At 37.3% G+C, this 17,100-nt stretch overlaps 3 protein-coding genes across 3 annotated transcripts in view; 1 reads left to right on the top strand and 2 right to left on the bottom strand.

Annotated features, from left to right (window-relative positions):
* The window catches only part of LOC128744299 (neurogenic locus notch homolog protein 3), a 380,284-nt gene that overhangs the window by 39,211 nt on the left and 323,973 nt on the right, over positions 1 to 17,100 (top strand). The gene's annotated exons all lie outside the window — the stretch shown is intronic.
* On the bottom strand, positions 117 to 4,459 carry LOC128740028 (uncharacterized protein DDB_G0292186-like; the record flags this gene model as incomplete). The annotated part of the gene is made up of 4 exons (XM_053835535.1): positions 117 to 377; positions 1,649 to 2,064; positions 3,602 to 3,625; positions 4,324 to 4,459. Coding segments are annotated over 4 exons (837 nt in total), but the record flags the coding sequence as incomplete, so codon positions are not given.
* LOC128740025 (uncharacterized protein DDB_G0287625-like) lies at positions 5,228 to 6,349 on the bottom strand (the record flags this gene model as incomplete). The annotated part of the gene is made up of 2 exons (XM_053835533.1): positions 5,228 to 5,557; positions 6,017 to 6,349. Coding segments are annotated over 2 exons (663 nt in total), but the record flags the coding sequence as incomplete, so codon positions are not given.

Genomic DNA, 17,100 nt, shown 5'->3' with positions numbered 1-17,100 from the left:
TCGATCGTACTCTCAATTTTAACCTCCATTGCCAGCCAACGAAAAAGTCTTGTGAGTCCAGACTACGAATCTTAAAAATGATCGGTGCAAGGCTACCCCGTAGATAACGTACATCACTACTGCAAATCGGATCGGCAATCGTTACCTCGCGCCTTCTCTACGGTATTGGCTTGGTAAGTAGAGCAGGCCAGGCCGTCCATCAAATCCTTGCGCCCACCTACAACAAAATGGTCCGATTTGCCATTGGAGCATACGTTACGAGCCCGACTCCTGCAGTTATGTCTGAAGCAGGAATACTCCCGTTCGATCTTCTCGTAATTCAGAGCATGGCTAAAGTGACCAGCCGCATGAAAGAGAAATGCCACCATAACGTACACCTGCCATTAATAAAGCGAACATCAGACATACTAGAAGAAACCACCGGTACGCCACTCCCCGCAGTCGCTATGCGAGCACGGATTACAGACCGAATGTGGTACACACCTAGAACCCGCATAATGTGGGATATAAAGAAGAAAATTAAAGCTGGTGATCCAGCTGCAATAGTGCGTCCTGTTGTCCAAGAATTTTTAACAAATCGTCATAACCAGTGGAAAACCGTGTATACCGACGGCTCGAAAAGTGAAAATACAGTAGGAGCAAGAGTTTTTAGCGAATATAGATAGTAAGCGTTTGGTCTACCACCACAGTGCAGTGTGTTTTCAGCAGAAGCATTCGCAATCAAGTCTGCAATTGCTTCATTCGGAGAATCGGAAAACCTGCTAATATTGTCTGACTCTGCCAGCTGTTTATCAGCCATAGAATCCGGCAGATCTAAGCACCCATGGATCCAAGAAATCGAGAAAACGCTACGAAGTCGAATCCGTCTGTGTTGGATTCCCGGCCATGCCGGGGCTCACGGCAACGAAGAAGCAGATCGGCTCGCAAATGAAGGTAGAAATAGTGCAACAATTAACGCATCAATCCCAGGAATGGATGCAATAAAATATGTGAAACAGCTATTACGTAGTCAATTGGAAAATCGCTGGGTACAACTCACTGAGATCAAACTTTGGGAAATAAAACCTGATACGACAAAGTGGACTGATCGGAATAACACCATCGACCAACGAGTACTTACTAGGTTACGCATAGGTCACACAAGAGTATCTGCTGAAAAAAACATCACCGCCTGTATGCGAATGCTGCGGAACGGTTATTAATTCTTTCTATAATTAATTATTCTATACTGCAGAAAATACGACGATGTCAGGAGAAAACCGAACTTCGAATTCTGCAGCCTACAAGCAGCACTACGCAACGACAACGAGACCGAAGAGCAGATGTTAAATTATCTGAAGGAAACCGGTTTATACAATAGGTTGTAAAGTGGGGGCGAGAAGAAAAACTGAAATTAAAATCTAACAACAAGAACTAGACAAAAAAAACTGAGCAGACTGTATTTCCAAGTTATCAAATTACCCGACACGAATGCACTAACGAGTGTAATGTGTCGTAAATAAAAAACAACAACAACAAAACAACAATTATTATTATTATTATTATTATTATTATTATTATTGTTATTATTGTTATTATTATTATTATTATTATTATTATTATTATTATTATTATTATTATTATTATTATTATTATTATTATTATTATTATTATTATTATTATTATTATTATTATTATTATTATTATTATTATTATTATTATTATTATTATTATTATTATTATTATTATTATTATTATTATTATTATTATTATTATTATTATTATTATTATTATTATTATTATTATTATTATTATTATTATTATTATTATTATTATTATTATTATTATTATTATTATTATTATTATTATTATTATTATTATTATTATTATTATTATTATTATTATTATTATTATTATTATTATTATTATTATTATTATTATTATTATTATTATTATTATTATTATTATTATTATTATTATTATTATTATTATTATTATTATTATTATTATTATTATTATTATTATTATTATTATTATTATTATTATTATTATTATTATTATTATTATTATTATTATTATTATAGAGTTTTGGCACTTCTCAGCAAAAATGCTGGAAACTTTCACCTACCCTCGGGCTTCTTTATGCCAAGAGGGGTTAGGCTCTGTGGTTCTCATTCATATTTTTTTGTTGTTGTTACGTCTGCTCCAGCTGTGTTTAATTGTGGTGATTCAGGAACCTCCTCGTAATATTACAGGTTTCAAGAACCACCGCTTTTTGGATATTGTCCAAATTTTTTTGGAGCTCTAGCTCTTCCAGGGAACGTTGTAGGCTACAGGGCACTACTCCGGTGGCTGAGATGACCACCGGAACTATACGTACGCCCTCAAGGTGCCACATCTGCTTTAACTCCTCGGCCAAGTCGTGGTATTTCGTTATTTTGGCCGAGAATGTTGACTGGACATTGCGATCCAGCGGTACAGCGATGTCTATGAGGGTAACGTGCTTCCTCCTTTTGTCGTAGATCACAACGTCAGGACGATTGGCACGTATAAGGACGTCCGTAATAATCTCACGATCCCAGTACAACTTTATGCAGCTATTTTCCAGAACCGGGCTAGGCAGGTACTTATAGTAGGGTACGTAACAGTTTACCAAGTTGTGCTTCAAGGCGAGTTGCTGGTGCACAATCTTGGCAACTGCATTGTGGCGTCCTAGGTAAGCCGTTTCGGCTAAGGCTGGACAGCCTGCAATCACATGCTCGATCGTTTCCCCTACTGAATTGCACTTTCGACAACGGTCTTCTATATCTTCGTGCAATATGTACCTGCGGTAGTTCTTCGTCGTAATAACCCGATCCTGAATGGCTACCATGAAGCCTTCCGTCTCCGAAAAGAGATCACCTCGCACCAACCACGCATTCGATGCCACTTTGTCTATATGCGCTTGCTCTAATTGATGGGGGTGCGTCCCATGTAGTTCCTTTGCTTTCCACGTTTCGACCTTTTCTGGTACGGTTTTTAGGTCGCAGTTCAGCTGGTAATGCTCCTGCGCCAGATGCAGGGCGCTGAACCCGTGGTCTGCTTCACAGACAGTGCGGTAGACAACATGACGAGTCTGACTATCTATGAAATATCTCCGCAACTGCTCGATCTGGGATACGCATAGCGCTTGGATGTCAGTGACACCTCTTCCTCCTTCCATGCGTGGTAAGGTGATTCTTTCGACTGCCGATCTTGGGTGGTGCGAACGGTGCTTGGTTAGCGATACTCGCAAGGTACGTTCAATCGCTTCCAAATCCGTTTTGGTCCATTTAACCACCCCGAAGCTGTATGTCAACAAAGGCACGGCAAACGTGTTTATCGCCTTTACTTTGTTGCCGGCAGAGAGGAGTGATTTCAAAATACGGTTGACACGATACAGGAACCGTTCCTGCAGTTCTTTCCTGATAGTCGTGTGGTGAATACCTTTCAGTTGCAGGAATCCCAGGTATTTGTACGACTCACCTTCAATCATACTTCGAATTTCCTCCCTTTCGTTGATGCGGAAACTTTCAGCGTCCATTACTTTACCCCGATGGATATTTACGAGACGACATTTGTCGACGCCAAGCTCCATCCGAATATCGTTGCTGAACGTTGTCACCAGCTGCAACAGATGACGCAGCTTCTCCATAGTTTCCGCAAACAGCTTCAGATCGTCCATATAGAAGGTGTGGGTAATTATTGTACTCGTTGTCCCACTTTTCAATTGGTAGCCATAGCTGCTTCGGTTAAGTGCTTTGCTGAGGGGGTTCATCGCAAGGCAAAACCATAGCGGACTGAATGTATCGCCTTGGAAAATCCCCCTTTTTATGCTGAGAGTTCTGGATCGTAACACCTCTATCCCGTCGGTAGTGTGGAGTGAAGTGTTCCACATTCCCATTGCGTGCTTCATTAACCTGATGATGCCACCGTCTATTTTATACAATTCTAGTACCTTAATTAGGTACGAGTGGGGTACTGAATCGTATGCCTTCTTGTAGTCGATGTACGCCATACTGAGGTTTCGCCTATTTCGGCTTGCCTGTCCCACAATGACTGCATCAATGATGACTTGGTCTTTACAGCCTTGTGTGTTTTTACGGCATCCTTTTTGTTCTTCAGTCATCACTCCATTTGCATCGCAATGGTACTGCACCTTTTGGGTGATTACCGACGAGAGCACCTTGTACAGGCTTGAAAGACATGTTATTGGCCTGTACTTGGCGGGATTAGTTGTGTTCCGATCTTTGGGTAGAAGATAGGTTACCCCTTTAGTGATGAATTCTGGCAGCTCCTGGGGGTTTCTTAGTACCGTGTTGAAGCATTCCGCCTTATTATTATTATTATTATTATTATTATTATTATTATTATTATTATTATTATTATTATTATTATTATTATTATTATTATTATTATTATTATTATTATTATTATTATTATTATTATTATTATTATTATTATTATTATTATTATTATTATTATTATTATTATTATTATTATTATTATTATTATTATTATTATTATTATTATTATTATTATTATTATTATTATTATTATTATTATTATTATTATTATTATTATTATTATTATTATTATTATTATTATTATTATTATTATTATTATTATTATTATTATTATTATTATTATTATTATTATTATTATTATTATTATTATTATTATTATTATTATTATTATTATTATTATTATTATTATTATTATTATTATTATTATTATTATTATTATTATTATTATTATTATTATTATTATTATTATTATTATTATTATTATTATTATTATTATTATTATTATTATTATTATTATTATTATTATTATTATTATTATTATTATTATTATTATTATTATTATTATTATTATTATTATTATTATTATTATTATTATTATTATTATTATTATTATTATTATTATTATTATTATTATTATTATTATTATTATTATTATTATTATTATTATTATTATTATTATTATTATTATTATTATTATTATTATTATTATTATTATTATTATTATTATTATTATTATTATTATTATTATTATTATTATTATTATTATTATTATTATTATTATTATTATTATTATTATTATTATTATTATTATTATTATTATTATTATTATTATTATTATTATTATTATTATTATTATTATTATTATTATTATTATTATTATTATTATTATTATTATTATTATTATTATTATTATTATTATTATTATTATTATTATTATTATTATTATTATTATTATTATTATTATTATTATTATTATTATTATTATTATTATTATTATTATTATTATTATTATTATTATTATTATTATTATTATTATTATTATTATTATTATTATTATTATTATTATTATTATTATTATTATTATTATTATTATTATTATTATTATTATTATTATTATTATTATTATTATTATTATTATTATTATTATTATTATTATTATTATTATTATTATTATTATTATTATTATTATTATTATTATTATTATTATTATTATTATTATTATTATTATTATTATTATTATTATTATTATTATTATTATTATTATTATTATTATTATTATTATTATTATTATTATTATTATTATTATTATTATTATTATTATTATTATTATTATTATTATTATTATTATTATTATTATTATTATTATTATTATTATTATTATTATTATTATTATTATTATTATTATTATTATTATTATTATTATTATTATTATTATTATTATTATTATTATTATTATTATTATTATTATTATTATTATTATTATTATTATTATTATTATTATTATTATTATTATTATTATTATTATTATTATTATTATTATTATTATTATTATTATTATTATTATTATTATTATTATTATTATTATTATTATTATTATTATTATTATTATTATTATTATTATTATTATTATTATTATTATTATTATTATTATTATTATTATTATTATTATTATTATTATTATTATTATTATTATTATTATTATTATTATTATTATTATTATTATTATTATTATTATTATTATTATTATTATTATTATTATTATTATTATTATTATTATTATTATTATTATTATTATTATTATTATTATTATTATTATTATTATTATTATTATTATTATTATTATTATTATTATTATTATTATTATTATTATTATGATTATTATTATTATTATTATTATTATTATTATTATTATTATTATTATTATTATTATTATTATTATTATTATTATTATTATTATTATTATTATTATTATTATTATTATTATTATTATTATTATTATTATTATTATTATTATTATTATTATTATTATTATTATTATTATTATTATTATTATTTTTAATGGTCCATTAATTTATTTATATATAATACTAGCTGACCCGACAAACTTCGTATTGCCACAAATTAACCTGTGTTGTACATAAATCATGAATCTCGGATGATCTTTGTCACTTCTCGAGTTTTGCAAGCCCCCCAGTGGGCGGTGCTTCCGACGGCGGGTCACCGGCAACACTCGCGACCGGCTCGTCCTGAATGATCTAGTGTTACTATAGATAGTTTTTGTGGTCTTGTTATTGATTAATGTTTTATGGAAGAGTCTCGAATTTCTCGAGTTGGATTAGTTTTTGAGTTTCGCAAAAATTTCTGTTTTATTTGTATGAGAGTCCATATCCCCCTACCACAGGGGTGAGAGGTCTCTAACTATCATAAAATAAATTCAAGACTCAAAAATCTCCTACATGCTAAATTTGGTTCCATTTGCTTGATTAGTACTCAAATTATAAGGAAATTTGTATTTCATTTGTATGGGAGCCCACCCTCTTAAAAGGGAAAGGGGTCGTAATACACCACAGAAAAAAAATTCTGCCATCTAAAACTCTCACATGCCAAATTTGGTTCCATTTGCTTGATTAGTTCTTAAGTTATGAGCAAATTTGTATTTCGTTTGAATGGGAGCCCCACCCTCCTAAAAAGGTAAGAAGTCCTAATTCATCATGGGAAAAATGGTTGCCTCCAAAAACACCCACATGCCAAATATGGTTCCATTTGCTTGATTAGTTCTCGAATTATGAGGAAATTTGTATTTCATTTGTGTAGAAGCCCCCCCTCTTGAAGTGTGGAAGGATCCTAATTCACCGTAGAAAGTATTTTTGCCTCCAAAAACCTCCACATGCCGAATTTGGTTCTATTTGCTTGATTAGTTCTCGAGTTATGGGGAAATTTGTATTCCATTTGTATTGGAGCCCCCCCTCCTAATGTGGGAAGAGGTCCTAATTCATCACAGAAAAAATTCTTGCCTCCAAAAACACCTACACGCCAAATTTGGTTCCATTTGCTGGATTAGTTCTCGAGTTATGAGGAAATTTGTATTTCGTTTGTATAGGACCCCCCCTCCTAAAGTGGGGAGGGGTCCCAATTCATCATTGAAAAAACAATTGTCTCCAAAAACACACACATGCCAAATTTGGTTCAATTCGCTTGATTAGTTCTCAAGTTATGAGGAAATTTGTATTTCATTTGTACAGGAGCCCCTCCTCTTAAAGTGGGGAGGGGTCCTAATTCACCATAGAAAATTTTCTTGCTCTCGAAAACCTTCACATGCCAAATTTGGTTGCATTTGCTTGATTAGTTCTCGAGTTATGAGGAAATTTGTATGGAAGTCCCCCCTCTTAAAGGGGAGAGGAGTTATAATTCCTCTTATAAAGAGGGGAGGGGTCTCAATTCACCATAGAATAAATTCTTGTCACCAAAAAAAACACCCACATGCCAAATGTTGTTCTATTTGCTTGATTAGTTCTCGAGTTAGGAGGAAATTTGTATTTCATTTGTACAGGAGCCCCCCCTCTTAGAGTGGGGAGGGGTCCTAATTCACCGTAGAAAATTTTCTTGCCCTCGAAAACCTTCACATGCCAAAGTTGGTTCCATTTGCTTGATTAGCTCTCGAGTTATAAGGAAATTTGTATTTCGTTTGTATAGGAGCCCCCCCCCCCCCTCTTAAAGTGGGGAGGGGTCCCAATTCATCATAGAAAAAAATTTTGTCTTCAAAAACACACACATGCCAAATTTGGTTCCATTTGCTTGATTAGTTCTCGAGTTATGAGGAAATTGGTATTTCATTTGTACAGGAGCCCCCCCTCTTAAAGTGAGGAAGGGTCCTAATTCAACATAGAAAATTTTCTTGCCCTCGAAAACCTTCACATGCCAAATTTGGTTCCATTTGCTTGATTAGTTCTCGAGTTATGAGGAAATTTGTATGGAAACCCCCCCTCTTAAAGGGGAGAGGAGTTATAATTCCCCTTATAAAGAGGGGAGGGGTCTCAAATTACCCTAGAATAAATTCTTGTCACCGAAAACACCCACATGCCAAATTTGGTTCTATTTGCTTGATTAGTTCTCGAGTTATGCAGAAATTTGTGTTTCATTTGTATGGGAGCCCCCCCTCTTAGTGGGGGGAGGGGTCTCTAACCATCACTAAAACCTTTCCTGGCCCCAAAAACCTCTACATGCAAATTTTCACGCCGATTGGTTCAGTAGTTTTTGATTCTATAAGGAACACAGGACAGACAGACAGACAGACAGACAGACAGACAGACAGACAGACAGACAGACAGACAGAAATCCTTCTTTATAGGTATAGATTATACATATATACAATATTTCATTTAGACCATTAATGGTCTAAATGAAATATTGTGGCTGGGAAAAGCCACTTTGAGTAGAATTAACTATTCATCCTCAAAGCGGCATAAAAACCCAGCATTTCTTATCAGGACAAATTAGAAAATGTAAAATAATTACAAATTACAGAATAACAACGTAAATTACATAAACAAACTGTCAAAAATTAAAATCATGTCGACTATTGTAAGTAACAGCCATACGCCGGACTGGTTCATTCAGACCATAATTGGTACGCCGTGTTCCTACTCGTAGAAGCTCTTAGTGTTGTTGAGGTCGGGAAGGGCAATGCAACTGAAGCGAAGAAAGTATAGATGGACAGTTATACACTCCAGCTAGAATTTTATGTGCTGTCGTGGCTATGATGTCTTTCCGTCGTTGTTCCAGCGAAGTGACACCGATCAACAAGCAAAGATCCTCATAGGGTAGATGATCGTCCGGATTTCTCCACGGTAATGTGCGACATACACTCTGAACGAAGCGTTTTTGGAAGCTCTCAATCCGCCAAGACCAAAACTCAAATTGCGGATCCCATACAACACAGCTTGTTTCAAGTATTGATCGCACCAGTGAACAGTAGAGTGTACGCAATGTACCTGGATCCCGAAACTCTCTTCCAATTCTTATGATAAGTCCCAGAAACCGATCTACCGGGAAAAATCCATGCTGCGATGTGGATATATAGTTTTTCACGTGAAAGAAAAGATAATTGTAAACAATTGTTTCCAAAATCTTCGAGCAAGCACAAAGAGGCATAATTCCTCGATAGTTTTCCACGTTACGCTTATCACCTTTCTTGAAAACCGGAAACATGAAAGACGACTTCCAATGACTAGGAAATTGCTGGCTTTGCAGAGAGAGATTGAATATTGCAGCAATCGGTGATTTTAAGATATTGCCACATTTCTTCAGCAGTACAGCAGGAATACCATCCGGGCCAGGGCTGTAGGACTGTTTCAATTTACAAATAGCCACGGAAACTTCATCTTCAGTCACCGTAAAAGTTGTGATCCCAATCTCATTGCTGGGTACCAACCTCAATGCTCTGGCGATACTATCATCATTGGCAGGTTCCCTGTTAAAAACTCCCGAGAAATGCTTAGCAAACAAGTCACATTTTCTGTGTAGAGAAGTCACTTCGTCCTCATTCAGAAATATGCTGGAGGGTAAATAGTCCTCCTTACGTTTCGTGTTTATAAATCTCCAAATGCTTTTCGGTTTAAACCGAAGGTTTCGCTCAGTTTTCCGAATATAATCGAGATAGAGCCTTTTATTAAGAGTTTTGTATTTCCTACTAGCCGTGGTAAAACGTATCCGGTTGGAGTCAGTTTTTGTCCTCTGATAGGCGCGAAGGGATGATTTTCGTTTACGGTTTAGACCAGAGAGTTCATTATTTCCCCAAGCTGGTTTACGGCGAGGACGAACTAGAGGAACATGTCGCTCGATCAGATCATGAATCTCCACAGTAAATATGTTCACGGCTTCATGTACATTCGTGCAATTATTTAACGGCGACCAATCAATTGAACAAAAATCTTCTTTCATGCTATCGTAATCGCCACGTCGGAAATCAAACTCATTAGGGTCAAATTCTTCAACGAACGCATGATTAACATTTCTAAACAAGCTAACCATCACAGGCGGGTGATGAGCGTCAATAACACTCAGGACGTCAGAAGCACCAGACACATCACAAGCAGGTAAGGCATGCTTATTCACAAAAATGAGATCCAGAAGTCTACCGTTCTGATTGTGAATTGCATTGATCTGATACAAATCGTGCAGAGCGACACCATCTAATAAGCAGGAACTGCTAGCGTTAATTGTGGAATTCAGTGCATCAACAAAAAGATAATTGCCACGCGACACAGTGCGTTGAACGTATGGGACTGCGAGACAAAAATCAAAACTGCTAGTTTTAGACATTTTATGAAGCTAATGTAATGAAAAAAGTAGTTTGTGATAATCGAAGCTGGTATTTGCTTAAATGTCTCAAAATATTTACATAATGGCAAAAATGTCCCAAACGCCAAATTTTTACCCAAGCGTTGCAAAAGTTTTTCATCATTTTAAGGGTCGGCCATATAACTACCAACGTTGTTTGTGAAAGCGGTATTTGTACTAGAAATACTTTGGTAAATTCCGCAATGCCATCTAGTGTTAGATTAAGCAGCACTCGAAGATCAACCTTGGCTGCAATTTCGGTAATCGAAAAGTTTTTCTTCAGTGCATGAAAGCTTGGAAAGGTATCTTTATGGAAGACGTTTAAGCATTTCTAAGCAAAATATACTTTTGCACTAACAAATCTATATCTGTGAACAGAGCTAGTATTTAAGTAATACTTAAGTCTTTTTTACCATTCTCAGCCGTAACGGAAAAGTAAATAATAATTTTCCGTGGCATAATTTGAGACAAAGTCTGCAACTCGACGTTCTGTTTTTGTTGGACAATTTTTGAAAACCTTTTAATTAGATCCACGAAACGAATTTCCAGCAAGAAAGCCGTTATTATTGATTATTCGTCATTATTATCAACCCGAGGAACGGAAAAAAACGGCAGCCGGTATTAAGTTTATTAATTTTTTTAAAGAAAAATTTACCCGCTATATGAAATAAAATCGCTTTGAATTTAATTTTGAACAGTAATAGCACAAAGCTCCATAAACAGTGGTTTCTTCTAACAGGGATTACATAATATAGTAGAATCAACGGAAATCTGACGGTTTATCAGTGCTTGACGTTGATCTACAAATATTGAAATATCTTGCAGAGTTGCAGGTAGTTGCAGCTAAAACCTTTTCGATCTTGTAGAGAACACTTTGAACAATTATTCTGTGTATATTTTAGCTTGGAAGTCGGTGGAACATTTTTTAAAACAGTAACCAAAGTTGGAGTTCTGTTTTTTTGAAGGACAATATCTATATCGTTTGTATGAGCGATTTTTTAGAAGTGAGATCAAAATGAATTCCTTCTATAACCAAAATTTATTCTACTAACCTTGATTGTTATTCTCCATTTTAAAGATTTTAATTACACAAACTATGAAACTTTTCCGAGCGTGATGAATAACCTTCAAAAATGAAAGCAAAATTTGTAAGTAAAATCCACTCTGCAATTTGACAGTTTGAATGCTTGTAATAGTAGTTGTGGCGCTTTCCCAAGCAAACTAATACTTGTTTATATAGCAGAAGGCATCTATAAACAATTCTAAATACTTAGTATACCCGATTAAAAAAAAGTGAAAAACGATTTTTGTCTATGGCTCAACGCACTGTGCGCGGGTGCAATAACCAGTTCAAACCGGAGCGATTGTAATCACCGAATAAGAGTAAATCATCGTTAAGTTTCATTAAATCGTAAGCCTTTTCGATTGACGAAATGTAGCGTTGAATCACTTCATATTCATTACCCATATTTGGTGGAATATAAAAAGCGCTAACGACGATTCTAGCATCCCCAGAGTTTATTCCTATCCACAGCTGCTCGAGCGAATCATCCATTGCCGAAGCTAGCAGAGTCGATTGCAATGAACGTCGCACTGCAATAAGCACTCCTCCGCTGCTAGCTTTGTTGCTATTCACCGGACAACGATCGGTGCGAAATACAGTGTATTCAGAACTAAAAAGTAGAGCTGCACAAATACGATCATCCAACCACGTTTCGGTCAAAATAATGCAGTCATATGGAGACTCAAAAACTGCCAAGGAGAACTCTGCAACTTTGCTACGAACACCGCGCGTGTTTTCCTAATAGAATAGCAACGGCGTCGGCACTGGATTGCAGGAAGCATGACTTGTACCACCAAAATAAATGTTCCTATCGCTAGCGTCGCGGTCGTCAGGAAGGTGGACGTCACAATCATCGTGCTTCTCCTTTTGGTACAGCTCGCTACAAAGTCCAGAAATTCCCTGAGCTTTTTGAAAAATATTTGAATACATATACTTAACTGGCACGGGGGACAGTTGCCCCCCTGAATCCACCGATGGAAGAGTTACATTGTCTAGAGCGCAGCAGATAAGTTTCCCAAAGGTGTTACAAGAAGCTCATTTTTTGCACCATAATCCTCAAATTCCCGAAAGTATATTCCAGCTGGCCGAGTACTCGAAGAAAGTGCCATTTCTTTAAACTTTTGGTCTACACCAACTTTGAATGAAATAAAACGTAGTTGTTTCAAGTCGGCATCTCTTTTGACAAGCTTGATAACTTCCGGGGGATCATCGCACTGCATGCATTTCAAAACCATCTCTTTAATGAAATCATTCGATACATCGGGGTGAATCCTAAACAAATACACCCAGAATTTTTTCTTTGCAACCAGAACAGTAGGTACAGTTTTTGAAAGAGTGATTTTCGTTCCTTCAGCGGCGTTATGTTTCGGTACACGGCGACGGCGTTTTGAAGCCGGGAGTTTAATTGCCGACCAATTCGATTTAGGAACGCGAGGCGTAATTTCATCAGTACGATTCAACGACATCAGGCGATCCACTTTATCACTGTGTGCGCCTACCGTTTTAGAAAGCTGTTGGAACTGATCATTTATTGCAACATTGATCGTCTGCGATGCCAGCACATTGTTTATCTTCTCAGCTATATAGGCTTGAATGCTTCTACCGTTCAGTTCAGCTTTGCATATTGAGCAGATAAAAATTGCTTTGCCAAACAGATCTTTATGGGCACGGCCGTTAAACCCATAACATTGCTGGCCGATGTGATAAAAGGTATCACAGAAGCCACAGCGCACGGGTTCAAGATCGTTGATAGGCAAATGACACTCGCCGTAGAGCTTTTTATCCATCTTTCAACTGTAGTAACACACAGTGGAGTAGATATGTAGACTGGCTTCAGAATGCACCTTTGTTTGAAACAGATCACGATCGGTCTCAGAAAAAACACTTGCACGAATTGTATAACAGCCGATGAAATTGATTAATTTTTCAGCGAAAATATAAATTAACCACCAAAATATCCGAATCAAACGGATAGTCACACGAAAAATAATATTTTACACCGTTAAATACTTTAAAGAAAAACTCAATCACTTAAAGCACAACCGTAAACATGACAGAGTTGGCCTTTTGTTTATTTGTTATTTTACTGTTCCACTTTCTAGCTCTAGTAAACCAAATAGTTCTGTAAGTAATTTTGTAGCTTATTAACGTCTTGCAAATATTATAATTTAAGTTTGATAATGATTTTACCGTCACTTATGTGTATTGGGATGCATGTAATATGCATACGCACCAGCCAGCATGGGTTTCAATACTGTATCTGTACAAACTAAACTTAGCGATTTATAATAGGCAACTAAATGAATTTTCCTCACCGATCTAATTGTAAATTTATCCAAGTAGAACTCTATTAAATAGTTACTTCACTAGGACCAAATATTCGTAGCTTTGCAGTTTTTTTTTTTTTTATACAAGTTGGGAAATCTGCTGAGCGCCTTAGAAGATACGGTACTATCAGACACCTGAGAAGGGAGTGGGGTTTAGGTATCCCGACCCCCCTAATGGGGCGTGAGGATCCCGACCCACTAAAACCCTACTCGAGTCTCCAGCCTCAATCCCCCCTGGCACCACCTTATCGGTATTACTTCAGGGAGGGGCTATTGTGCTTAATGCACTCGCTTAGATAACTACTGGACTATGGTAGTTAGGCTGTTTATTCGCCGTTGATCGGCTCTCCAGTGGTTTTGTAGCTCGAGTACAATCTGGGTAGCAGCCGCATTGACCGCTCCCCAGATGTCCGAGCTGGAACACATCTTTTGGACTAAGTTATCCGGGGTAGTGTCCTGTCCGCTCACTGCCATCATGCTGCTTCTCGCGCCCGCGAAATGAGGGCATATGAAGAAAGCATGTTCTGCCGTTTCCTCAACATCCACGCATTCGGGACACGCGGGGGACTCCGCATGCCCAAACTTATGCAGATACTGTCTGAAGCAACCATGCCCTGACAGAATCTGTGTCAGGTGGAAGTTGACTTCGCCGTGGCGCCTGTTGACCCACCCAGATAGTTCCGGGATAAGTCGGTGTGTCCACCGACCTTTTGTGGAATTAGACCATGCCCGCTGCCATGTGGTCATCGAGGCCGATCTTGTGGTACTCTGTATGCCTCTAGTTCCTCGTTGGTTGAAGCACTCTACGTCTTCGCTGATGATAATGCCAATAGGCATCATACCTGCTAGGACGCAGATTGCGTCATGTGAAACTGTGCGATACGCACTCGCCACTCTCAAGCACATGAGACGATAGGTGCTTTCCAGCTTGGCTAGATAGCTTTTGGTACCTAACGCCGATGACCACACCGGTCCGCCATACCTAAGTATAGACTGGACCACGTTGGCTAATAGCCTTCGTTTGCTGCCATATACCGCAGAGCTATTAGACATCATACGAGACAATGCCGAAATAGCTGTGGAAGCCTTCTTGCAGGTATAGTCGACGTGGCTCCCGAACTTGAGCTTGTCGTCGACCATGACTCCCAGAAGTTTTAAGGACCGCGTTGACGAAATAATGCAGTCCCCGACGCTGATCTTTGCTTGCTGTACCGACTTGCGGTTGTTCACCACGATAACCTCCGTTTTATGATGCGCTAGCTCCAGTTTCCTGGATCGCATCCAATCTTCAACAATGCTTATAGAGTGGGCAGCCGTCAACTCAACCTCTCTGATAGATTCACCATAGACTTCCAGGGTGATGTCATCCGCAAAGCCGACAATCACCACCCCTACCGGGAACTTTAGCTTCAACACCTCGTCATACATGACGTTTCACAACACCGGGCCCAGTATGGAACCTTGCGGAACCCCTGCGGTGATTGGAACGCACTTCTGACCCTCCTCCGTGTTGTAGCATAGCACACGATTCTGGAAATAATTTTCCAGGATCCTGTACAGCGACACCGGCACTTGGACGTTCCGAAGCGAGTTAGCTATGGAGTCCCAGCTAGCGCTATTAAACGCATTTCTCACGTCGAGCGTGACAACTGCGCAATAACGAATACCTGTCCTCTTGGGCTGGATTGCCACCTCGGCTGTCTTAGTGACAGACAAGATGGCATCCACCGTAGATTTGCCTTTTCGGAAGCCGAATTGGTTCCTTGACAGACCGTTTGTACCCTCAGTGTACTGTACGAGTCTGTTAAGGATAACCCTTTCCAGCACCTTGCCGGCAGTATCGAGCAGACAGATCGGCCTATATGACGAGGGGATACCCGGAGGTTTTCCCGGCTTCGGCAATAGGACCAGATTCTGTCGTTTCCATCTGTCCGGGAAGTTGCCAGCTTCCAGTCATCTACTCATTACTGCCCCGAATAATTCGGGAGCCTCCAGAATAGCCGCTTTAAGGGTCATATTCGGGATTCCGTCTGGTCCCGGTGCCTTGCTCACCTTTAGGGATTTAGCGATCTCAATGAGTTCCTCGTTCGTAACCGTTACTTCCTCCCCGACCTCTAAACCGTCGCCCACGTTACTTTGGATGTTCGGCACGGAGACCGACCATCCTACGCTATGGTCTGAGATACTGGAACGTCGGCCGTGGGACGACTCAGCGGCCTGAGGCCAGGGCCTTGGCTCGTGGCGCGGAAAGAGGCCCTCAATGATCCGCTCCAGCATCTCTGGCGATCTCTCAGCGGGTGCCATCACGCCCTTGGCCTTTGCCATTACAATCCTGTAGGCATCACCCCACGGGTTCGCATTGGCACTGGCACATAACCTTTCAAAGCAGGCTCGCTTGCTAGCTATTATCCCACTCTTAAGCGCTGCGCGTGCAGCAACTAGTGCTACTCGACATTCTGCTCTGCCCTCGTCCGAACGAGCTCTTTGCATAGTTCTCCTTGCACGAAAGCAGGCTCCGCGGAGTTCCGCAATTTCTTCTGTCCACCAGTAAACCGGTGACCTACCATACCTAGTTCGGCTTTTCCTAGGCATGGTGGCGTCACACGCTCGCGACAGCACCTCAACCAAATGATCAGCGTTCGGATCGGGCATATCGCGATCACCGCACTCTCTTCGGATCGCTTCCACAAATACTTCAGGATCGAAGTATGATGTCTTCCACCCACGGGTGGTTGGAGTGTTGGCTCTACCCGCCGCCTGCCGCCTCGTTATCTGACCAACACCATAGCGGACCGCCTGATGGTCACTGTGAGTGTAGCCATTGTCTACCCTCCAGTCTCCTATCAGACCAGGACTGCCGAATGTCACGTCGATAATAGACTCTGCACCATTCCTGCTGAAGGTACTTGTAGTGCCGACGTTGGCCAGGTCTACGTTGAGCTTTGCCAGAGCCTCAAGCAGAATCCGACCCCTATGGTACGTGCGACGACTTCCCCACTCAACCGCCCAAGCGTTAAAGTCGCCCGCCACAACCACCGGCCTTAGACCAGTCAGCGCAACTGATACT

Source organism: Sabethes cyaneus, chromosome 3, assembly GCF_943734655.1.
Source record: "Sabethes cyaneus chromosome 3, idSabCyanKW18_F2, whole genome shotgun sequence".
Taxonomy (NCBI): Eukaryota; Metazoa; Arthropoda; class Insecta; order Diptera; family Culicidae; genus Sabethes; species Sabethes cyaneus.
This window is presented reverse-complemented; position numbering and strand designations above follow the sequence as displayed.